The sequence below is a fragment of the Amphibalanus amphitrite genome, unplaced genomic scaffold (genome assembly GCF_019059575.1).
Source record: "Amphibalanus amphitrite isolate SeventyFive unplaced genomic scaffold, NRLGWU_Aamphi_draft 000050F_arrow, whole genome shotgun sequence".
Classification (NCBI taxonomy): Eukaryota; Metazoa; Arthropoda; class Thecostraca; order Balanomorpha; family Balanidae; genus Amphibalanus; species Amphibalanus amphitrite.
In genome coordinates this window covers 1,483,347-1,494,328 of record NW_024881546.1, presented here as the reverse complement: position 1 = coordinate 1,494,328, position 10,982 = coordinate 1,483,347, and the positions used below count along the sequence as shown (strand labels likewise).

General features: G+C 46.8%; 1 protein-coding gene across 1 annotated transcript in view; it reads right to left on the bottom strand.

The window, feature by feature from the left end:
- Nucleotides 1–190: 190 nt before the first annotated feature.
- The window catches only part of LOC122377786, a gene marked incomplete at its 3' end in the record, with an annotated part of 46,472 nt that continues 35,680 nt past the window's right edge, over nt 191–10,982 (bottom strand). The window contains exons 3-6 of the mRNA XM_043358203.1: nt 3,336–3,453; nt 1,144–1,205; nt 812–898; nt 191–445 (exon numbers count right to left, since the gene is read on the bottom strand). Of these exons, the coding sequence (XP_043214138.1) occupies nt 191–445; nt 812–898; nt 1,144–1,205; nt 3,336–3,453 (522 nt within the window). The remainder of the gene's footprint in view (nt 446–811; nt 899–1,143; nt 1,206–3,335; nt 3,454–10,982) is intronic.

Below are 10,982 nucleotides of genomic sequence, written 5' to 3'. Positions count from 1 at the left end.
CAGAGGTCACAGAATATCGCGATATTATAAAGGGGCTACCAGGTCACACACTGAAATTGAGCGGGATTCACAAGGCAGTAGTTGCACTAAAAAAAACGGTATCACATACGCAGTATGATTGTCCTCTCTTATCGTTCCGGACGCTTCCGCTGCCCATCGAGTACCTAGCTCATCACATTTCATGAGTCACAGTCACGTCACGCTGCGTCACGCGGCGCGGCCACCCACCGGGCGAGCACAGTCCAGGCGTGGTGGGGCGCGCCACGGCGCGACCCCGGCCGCCGGCGGCACAGCTGCCGCGGAACCCGCGCGCCACCGCCTGCCGGCCGACCGGGCAGCCGACGCCAAACACCTCCGACTCGGGCGCGCGCAGCTCCGAGATGTGCGTGCCCAGGTAGTGTCGCACCCCGGCCTCGAGCTGCGATTGGTACTGCAGGTGTACCACCTGGGTCACGGGGGGGGGGGGGAAGCCCGGCAGGACAGCGGTCAGTGTGGGACGGTACATCGCCGGGACAGTCCATAACGACCAACGCTCATCGCCGGGACAGTCCATAACGAACAACGCTCATCGCCGGGAGAGTCCATAACGACCAACGCTCATCGCCGGGACAGTCCATAACGACCAACGCTCATCGCCGGGACAGTCCATAACGAACAACGCTCATCGCCGGGAGAGTCCATAACGACCAAGTTATCGCATGTATGGTAGTGTGCGAAAAACCGTTGCTTAGCTATTCGCCAAAAGAAAACACTCCAGGCGGTGAGTGTACTTACATACAGCATTTGGTAGCGTGGGCCGCCGCGATATTACCTGGTCGACGCGCCGCAGAAGAGCGGGGTCCCTGTAGAGCGCTGTCAGCCGGCCATCACCGGTGCAGGTCACCGCCGCCAGCACCATCTGTCGGAGACACGCCGAAACAGAGGTCAGCGGCCGCCAGGTACATACGACGCTGAGACGCTCGACGTGTAATAGCGCGGTGAATGTTCCGGGCCGAAAAGGATTATCAAATGAACTATGTTCCATGGTTCTACTTAGTAACACTGAATCATGTTTCGGTGTTACATGTGGTATTTGCCTTTATCCTATCAGCGTCGCTAAAAAAGAGCAAAGGATCATCATATTCACCAACAAAGTCTGCTTACCTTTCTGACGCCGGGCGTCGGATCGTGAAGGCAAAACTCGTTGCCGAACCGAAAACGCACGCCTGATGAAATAGGCACCTCTTCAGTGTCGGACAAAATCCAATGGAATCTGGCGGGGAAACGGCGCAATTCTGGTGACTTTTCCACCTTTTCAACATTAGATGATTGTATTTTTTAAACTTGCAAACTTATAGGGGTGACTTTACGTTCAAAACACGGATGAAGTTTTAAGTTTTAAAATGAAGTTTTAAGTCTCTTAACCCGCGCGGGGCTGGGGTCTCCAGCCGAACGCGCGGGGCTGGGGGGGGGGGGGGGTAAATTTTACCCCCCCTGTTATCTCCCGAACTAATGGTCCGATTTGGAAAATTCAAACGCCAATCGAAAGCTCTCATCACGAACTACTAAAAACATGTACTTAATTTAAAGTTTGAGGTCAAGGTCAAGGTCAGGTCAAGGGTACCTACACATTGCAAGTTTCTACAGTATCGGCCTTGCACCGTAGTTGCCGAAGAATGGAGTCATGGACTGAGACTGATCGCCCAAAACGTGTTCTTAGGCTACCAAGACAATATTCGTTGCATACAATATCATTCAGAGGTCAAGGTCAAGGTCAGGTCAGGTCAGGTCAGGTCACCAAAAAACAAAATATAGAAAAGGGCATGTGCGACACATGTTTCATGGGTCATTTTACTCATAGAATTCAATAGGCACACTCAATAAGTGATATGGACCACCTCTGGATGAATTTCAGGTCGAGGTCAGGTCAAGGTCAGGTCAAGTGAGGTCAAATTTTGAAGTTGGTTATTAAGGCCTAAAAAGGTGTCTATCTGATGCAGTTTTTCACGGCGAATCGAATGGTGCTATTTTTGTTTCCGTACGAGGTCTAGAACTTCCAAAAAAGTCATTTTTCAAAAAAATTGTGTGTCGTGACGTCATAAAATTTTGAATAACTCCCACATTTTGAACCGATTCTTCTAAAATTTGGTATGTAGGTGCACATAGACCACTTCTCTGACATATATTCCGGTTTTTTAGATAGACTTAAAATTTTGGATTTTATAATGATTTTCCCAAAAAAGTCAGTTTTTAAAAAATTTAGGCCAAAATCAAAAAATTTTCAAAAAACCGAGATAACCATTTCATAGACAAAGTAAAATTACGCATAACCTTTTTTGTTACGTCTTGATTCCTTTAAAAATGAAGATGTTAGCGGCGTTTGAACTTTTGCCGTTTTTGAGGCGAAAATGGCGAACATGACGTCACTAAAACGTCAATTTCTCAAAAATTTTCCGACGGATTTCGCTCAAATTTTCAGGAACGTGTCAAATTGATGTAAGAAAAGGTACTGAAAGTTTGGCGGCGCTGCGCGCCGCCGTTTTTGAGATATCGCAAAAATTCGCGAGGGGGGTAAAATTTACCCCCCCCCAGCCCCGCGCGGGTTAAGTTTTATTATTATCGTGTTTATATCTTGCCTGAAAATATTCGTTTTTAAGAAAAAGAGTCGTGACAAAGTTAAACTAAATAAATAAAAATCAGCTGAAGTTGGTGGGGCAAAACGCTTATTGGTGGGGCAAAATGGCAAGTTGGTAGGGCAGGCGCCCCACCAACCGAATAGGAAGCTCCGCCCCTGGAGTGCAGCTATGTATATGAGTGATAACATATCTATCAGTGCTGGTTATATTGAAAGGACCATTAATTTTCGTGCACATGTGCATCAAACATGATAAGTTCTTCCAAAAAAACACTGGAGATAACATTTTCGAGAAACGTGGCAACGTCACCCCGCTTGGCAAAGTCACTCCCGTTTACGGTGCCTAATTGGCTAGCTAATAGCTTCTATAACCCTCTCGCTCTAGCATGGCAATGGCTGGGCCGATAAATGAGAGAACGAGGATGGGACGCTGGGCTGACTGCTGAGGCGGCTGGGTTTCCTTCCCCGTTGGTGCACCGTCAACCGCTGCGGAGCCGGAGTAGGTGTCGGAGTCAGAGTCGATTTTGGAAGTCGATGACGTAGTCAACCCGGAGTCACTCCATCGACTCCGTGCCCCGTCGCCAACATATGCCTATTGCCTTTTGCCTATATTACTCTGCGGGGAAGGCTGCACAAAATATTTTCAGTTCAAGCACATTGTACACCCATTTTCTGGAGCCCGAAGAGTTATGGAATGTTCGATATTAGGTACTGCCCTTACCCTGCGTGCTCGTTTGCTGAATGGTGAAGTTCTTCATTGAAATAAGCTCTTCTTCTCGTCCAGCAGTCGTATCTCCTCTACCACCTTTGGGAGGCGGTTTTATCAGGCTGTACACAATCTGTGGATGATGGGGGGGGAGGGAGGGTGGGAGAGAGAGAGAGAGAGAGAGAGAGAGAGAGAGAGAGAGAGAGAGAGAGAGAGAGAGAGAGAGAGAGAGAGAGAGAGAGAGAGAGAGAGAGAGAGAGAGAGAGAGAGAGAGAGAGAGAGAGAGAGAGAGAGAGAGAGAGAGAGAGAGAGAGAGAGAGAGAGAGAGAGAGAGAGAGAGAGAGAGAGAGAGAGAGAGAGAGAGAGAGAGAGAGAGAGAGAGAGAGAGAGAGAGAGAGAGAGAGAGAGAGAGAGGAGAGAGAGAGAGAGAGAGAGAGAGAGAGAGAGAGAGAGAGAGAGAGAGAGAGAGAGAGAGAGAGAGAGAGAGAGAGAGAGAGAGAGAGAGAGAGAGAGAGAGAGAGAGAGAGAGAGAGAGAGAGAGAGAGAGAGAGAGAGAGAGAGAGAGAGAGAGAGAGAGAGAGAGAGAGAGAGAGAGAGAGAGAGAGAGAGAGAGAGAGAGAGAGAGAGAGAGAGAGAGAGAGAGAGAGAGAGAGAGAGAGAGAGAGAGAGAGAGAGAGAGAGAGAGAGAGAGAGAGAGAGAGAGAGAGAGAGAGAGAGAGAGAGAGAGAGAGAGAGAGAGAGAGAGAGAGAGAGAGAGAGAGAGAGAGAGAGAGAGAGAGAGAGAGAGAGAGAGAGAGAGAGAGAGAGAGAGAGAGAGAGAGAGAGAGAGAGAGAGTCAGGCACTAAGCACTTGGGCAATGGGCAGTAGGTAGGTAAGCACGAGTAGGTACCTATTAGAGTGAATGGCAAAAATGGTGAGATGATTGATAATTATAAACCGATCTTGGGAATAGGGGAGAGCGGGGAGAGTTGTATCATGTCCAAGTTGTATCAGGGCGAATTGTGCCAAACTTATCCAATAGATAGCGCTCGTGACACGACCAGCCGACGAGGTTTTCCGGGCGCCATCTTTCCCTGTTCTGTCGTGTGGCTGGGTGGACGCGTCTCGGGGTGAGAGCCGATTTTATATTTTTTAATGTCATTCTAGAAAAATGAGTTGCAAGAAAATGTGTGTTTTGGGCATTTAGATGTGCACGAATTTGAAAGATCTCCGTAGCGGTGGTGAGGGTAGGTTCTAAGGCTGCGTGAGTGAAAATGGATTTCTCCAGCTGTCCGCTGTTTTTGAGCACGAGGATGTTTTTTTCCAAGATGGCGGCGAGGTACATGTTGTATCAGAGCCGGGTGGGGTATGTTGTAACATGTATGTATGTATGGGCATGTTGCTTTTGATCGCGAAAGCTAAGCCCTGTCTCGCGTTTGTAGGTAGCTAGTCAATACTCGTTCCATTTCGGCACAATGTGTTGGCTTCTTTGCTCTTAACGGGCCACTTTTGCATCTAGTCTGTTGATGTTTCGTTCGTTTCGATGTTTCGTTCGGATTGCATTGACCTAAGTTTGGTCTAATAAAAGTGAAGCCTTTGATTGAGCATATACATTGTATTAACCCCATTTAATGTTGTTATCTTCAAAACCAGTAGCAAGCACACTCCCTGAAACGTGCAATACCTAGTGATACAAATTACCCCACCATGTGATACAACTCACCCAAGCAATGGGGCAAGTTGTATCAAAAACATTGCTCCATTCGGCAGACCGTAGAAGAAAAACTGGTAGAGGTAGCGGAAAAGTTACTTTGCACAAAAAAGCAGAAGAATCAAGGAAGGAGATAGTATGGAAATAATGAGTTTATCACGGATAGTTACGAGGTTATGGGTCTCGGAGTAAAAACTGATACAACCCACCCCACTCTCCCCTATTATTAGAGCTATGGCTTGCATGGGTAAACAGTGGCGGTGGGACACCTTCAATTAACTGTTACGCGATGTTTGTGAGTGTTAAGGATGACTTTTTTTCAAAAGAAGCACTGTTAAAGTTTCTCTTACTGACTTATCACAAATTTTGACCTGACCCAAAGTCACTGGTATCGAAATTCCAGACATGGCTGTTGAAAGGTACAAAGTAATGATGTCAATTACGGAAAATCGTGATACTGATACCAAACCAAATGCCAACAGTAAACGTGGGAAACTACCGAAACCGAATGGACTTGAAATTATTTGGGAAATAGGTACCAACTTTTTGCCAATTTCTCAGCCTCTTACACATTAGTGAGTGTTCATAATACCAACAACATACCAAACACATTAGGATTGAAATACCAAATAACGGGTGGTCAGTATGAAACTGGACAAAGTTTGAATTGTTACTGTCGAAAGTTTTCAAGCGAAAGCAGCGAAAATCGCGTTACCGTGCCATTATTTTGTTGTGATCACGCTCGCCCTAATGGATGTGCGACACTGGACCTCTGTCAGCCTCCAAGCGCACGCGCGCTGGCAGCCCCGCTATGGTCTTTCGCGGCACCTCTGGGTCGATTTGACGGATGGCCTGCTGGATTCTTCGCTTCTATTGTGCGTCTCAGCTGACCTGCCACCTTCCTTTATACACTTTCTGTTTGATGAGCCCCCACAGATCATCAATGGGCTGAGGGGTACATAGCGGGTTCATGTCACGTGCTATTTCGGGCACCCTAGCCTCCTCAAGAAGTTTCGTGCTCTAGCGCGCGTACTGTGACTGTTGCAAGGTCGGCACCTAACAGAGCATCATGCTCTGTGTTCTCGAAACTCAAGAAGTGGTAATAACACGCCATTCAAACACTTTTCATAGCACAGTTCGCCCGTTACATTGCCTGTGCTCGGCAAATAACTGGACGCGCGAGCCCCTCGGACTCATGGCAAGCCAGACGGCATCTCGGGTGGATGCTTGCTGTCAGGTCGAAAGCGAAGGTGCGATCCACATGTGGAATAGTGTCTCCACCAGCTGAGATGTAAAATTTGACAATGAAGGCATTTGGCTGCCACTGCGGGTGAAATAAGATTCATCGTCCATATGCACCTCCATGTTTTTGCTACCCTGCATTGGACCATGTGACAGACGGCGCAGGCGGGTTTTCTGCGAGCGAAATTGTGCCTCCGTCACCTTTATCCTATTTTTGTACCAGATTCCTGCTTGTTGACACATTAAGTGGTCATATGTTTTGAAGATTCCAAAGTTCATTCCCAAAGATCACAAGGAGAGCCCCAACTGTTCGGTGACGGCACCTGTTTGTTTCTGCCGGTGCTGAATGAGCCTTTTCTTGGTGATCTTGCCGTTCCCACCATGCAAAACATCTGCAAGTCCTCAGAATTTATCGATGATCACATATTCTTAAGATCTGGTTACACCCTATGGCGTAATGTGACGTATAATGGTAACATTTTTTCGTAATTTGTGTTATTTTCACAAACTTGCGCGAACAGGTCCTGGAACGCTTGCTGACTCACCGGCGCAATGTTTACTATTGTTTACTATAGCAGAAAGTTGAAATCTGAGCTAGTAATATAGAATAACTGGAAGTATTCACCTGCCAAAAATAATTAAAATCTGTCCATAATTGGAGATGCTATGCTTGATCAAATTTTGTCCAGTTTCATACTGACCACCCGTTACCAAGTGGTATCGGTTTGGTATCGGTATACCAAAAAGTTGGTATCAGATTGCCATCTCTAGTATAAAGCAAATCGTTCTGTCGGTGTAGCTAAGGCGAATAACGTCACTTGACGTGACTTGGTGACCTTCCAGTGCTAGTGATCTGAACTTAGCGACCTGGGTCTAATTCCACTGAGCACGGAAGCAGTCTCGATCAGGAACACCGTTGAATGTCTCACCACTGAGCCCGGAACAGTCATTCACCATCTGGCGCGTTTCACGACAAATCGACAAATAAAAAATTAAATTTGCACCCTCATATTTTATTCTTCGTTGGAAACTGGTGTAAGGGGTTGTGATGGGCGGGGAAGCCAGCTGTGGCAGATTTTTTTTCTTCGAACAACGTTTCCGAGATATAGCCTCGGGCAATTCCTGGAGTTCGCGCTGCAGCCCTATATTTGGCGGCCTATAACTCAGAAACTATTGGTTTTTTACGATAAAAAACTTTACATGGTTCAACACACAATCAACCAACAAACATTTTGGCTATCTCGGATTTTCAATTTTTGAAAATTTTGATCACGTGACCTTTTGTCCTATTTTTCGAAGAGTGACCTTGATATTTTCCCCACTGAAAGTTGCAACTTTGTCTGATGACGATTAAAGCCTTATCAAGTGTCATTCATATGCGATAATAAAAAAGTGGTTATCGCCGACGCCCTGCGTTGACCTCAGGTCAGGTCATTTTTATGACCTGTCCATTATTACGAGCGGGAGCGACAGCGAGATCTCGAGAATAAAGCAAGATAGCGACAAGCGGTAAACGGTAAAGGGTACACACGGATAAGGTCTATAATTTTTACTGAGGTCATTTTCAGGTCAGGTCAAAGATGACGTCACAGGAGCTAAAAGGAAGTCAAAATAGCGGCACTATACATATATATGAAGTTTTTCTCGAATAACTTTCAAGGTATCCCAGCTAGGAACAAACTAATGGCACCATCGTGATCCTCTCGTCGATCCGCATCGAAACATATATATTTTGACCTCGAAAGGTCGAAAGGTCAAAAGTTGACCCTAGGTCACGTGATCTAAGGTCAACTTTTGACCTTTCGACCTTTCGAGGTTAACATACATATGTTTCGATGCGGATCGACGAGAGGATCACGATGGTGCTATTAGTTTGTTCCTAGCTGGGATACCTTGAAAGTTATTCGAGAAAAACTTCATATGTATATATGTATAGTGCCGCTATTTTGACTTCCTTTTAGCTCCTGTGACGTCATCTTTGACCTGACCTGAAAATGACCTCAGTAAAAATTATAGACCTTATCCGTGTGTACCCTTTACCGTTTACTGCTTGTCACTATCTTGCTTTATTCTCGAGATCTCGCTGTCGCTCCCGCTCGTAATAATGGACAGGTCATAAAAATGACCTGACCTGAGGTCAACGCAGGGCGATAACCACTTTTTTTTATTATCGCATATGAATGACAATTGATAAGGCTTTAACCCTATTCCTGGCGGGCTCCGCCGGGGCAAGAAACTGGCGGGGGGGGCGATTCGGCCCCCCCTTCAGATCTCAAAAACTACACATCGCAGCGACAAACGGCGAACGGCGTTTGATAGGTCGATTAAAGATCTACAACTTTTACATAAAACATTTTCAGGTCAGGTCAATATTGAGGTCACCAGAGGTCATCAACGATAAAATGTTTTGGAATTAGTTACCTATATAACTTTTAAACTAAGAAACATAGAGACATAAAACCAATACATTTTTTGTTGCTCTCGCCGAGGCGATGCGAAATAAGTATGTGATGACCTTCACAGGTCAATTTGAAATTTGACCTGAGGTCAAGGTCAGGTCATTCATCAATGAGGTTGTGGTCATGCTGCATACCAAACGACGCGCCTTGACCAGGCGAGCAGTTTGGTACCACTTACAAGTCTTTAGCACCATCATGTCGTGATTTATTTACAGAAAAACGATTTATGACGTCACATGACCTCAGATGACCTTTGCCGGTGCCCCTGTCAATTAGCGGCACCAGGATCATCACCGATGAGATAATCTTCCATAATACTGAAAGAATTGGTTGGTTTTGACTCGTTTACACGAAGCAGGAGGCGTTTCAATATTTTCCCATAGGCTTGCAATGTAAAGGTCACGAGTCTGGCCTGACCTCAGGTCACAGATATGAAAATTCTGAGATATACAAATTGCACATACTGGTACCCTAACTAAAGCCTGAAGAGAAGACATTGATCGGTCAAAAACTCTAGCTCTGGCGTGATTGCAAACTTTTCTGAGGTAGGGTCACCAAACCGCCTCTGGTGACCTGACCTGAGGTCAGATCAACTCAAAATTTTCAGAAATGTTGCGTAAAAGCCTTTTAGTAAAAGTCAGAAAATTTGAGCTTCCTAGCTCAAAGCGTTTGGGAGAAATAACCAAAAAACCTCAGGGGGGGCTCCTGAGGCCCCCCCCCCCCGCCAGGAATAGGGTTAATCGTCAATCGTCATCAGACAAAATTGCAACTTTCACTGGGGAAAATATCAAGGTCACTCTTCGAAAAATAGGACAAAAGGTCACGTGATCAAAATTTTAAAAATTGAAAATCCGAGATAGCTAAATGTTTGTTGGTTGATTGTGAGTTGAACCATATCAAGTTTTTATCGTAAAAAAAAACAATAGTTTCTGAGTTATAGGCCGCCAAACATAGGGCTGCAGCGCGAACTCCAGGAATTGCCCGAGGCTATATCTCGGAAACCGTTGTTCGAAGAAAAAAATCCTTGCCACAGCTGGCTTCCCCGCCCATCACAACCCATTAGACCAATTTTAAGCAAAAAATAAAATATGAGGGTGCAGGGCACTTGTCGATTTGTCGTGGAACGCCCCATCTAGCGGTGCGAGTGAGTCGTCTCTGACGAATCGTGCCACCATTGTCTCACCAGAGACGACTCTGCTGTTTTCCCCGCTGCGGCGCCACGGCCGATATACGGCCTGGTTATCAGGCGGTACACAGCCGGCTGTGTGCAGCGCTGACGCAGAGAGCTGTATCGCGCCCAGCCCCGGACCGGGGCTCTGCTGACGCGGTGCTCAGCAAACGACGGCTGCACGATAGTCGCCGGTCCGTGTGAAGGTCACACAGGGACGGCACATGGCCGAGCACGGAGCGGGCCTGGGGTGCATATACCAGGTGGACACAGGGAATAGGAGCGGGACGGGACGAAACGGCCGACCGTGGCAGAACCGACCTTGGTGGGAAAACGGCCGATAGGGGGATAGGGGACGGCGGATTGGTTGGCACCTGTTGAAGAGTTTCGTTTTCATGAATATTGCATTTAATATTTCGTTTTCAGCCGTACTATTCTACTGTTTAGGTAAGTAGAAACGCATTAACCCTCGCCGGACCTATTGGTTTTCTACATACCTACGCGCCGCGGCCGAGGGGGGAGGCGGGTACGACCCCCCTCGCCGTTTCGCCCCTGGTGGAGCTAGCGCGTCGCGGAAAAAAACGAGCGTGTGCGCCGTTACGAGACACAGAGATTGATACCCGATTTTAAGGTCCTAGGTCAACTGGTGACCTCTGAGGTCAGGTCAATGCCCCAAGGTACGGTTCCGTTTTTGGTGAATAGCTTCGTAAAAACGGCCGCAGAGCCGCGATTTTGGCAGCATCGTGTTCGTCTCGCTCAGACGCGTCGAATGATATACTTTTTGTTTGGGTGAGGTCAACTTAGGGTGTTGACCTCAGGTCACGGTCAGGTCAGCTCCCCAGGTCACGAAGTTGGTCGAAGTAGGTCATGTCGCATATTATTCGATTCGGTAGGTCTTTCTGAGTCCGTTGGTGGCTTTCCCGACTCGCTAGCTCAATTTGATCGGGAGTTGTTGGCGAAGAACTAATATGACGCTCATGACGTCAAAACGATACATCAGCATATGCAAGCAAAGTTATTCCGCTGAATAAACTAACCCATTGCAAAAAAAAACACTGTTTCCAATATTTTTCTCATCTCTTTACCCGACAGCAACAATGCA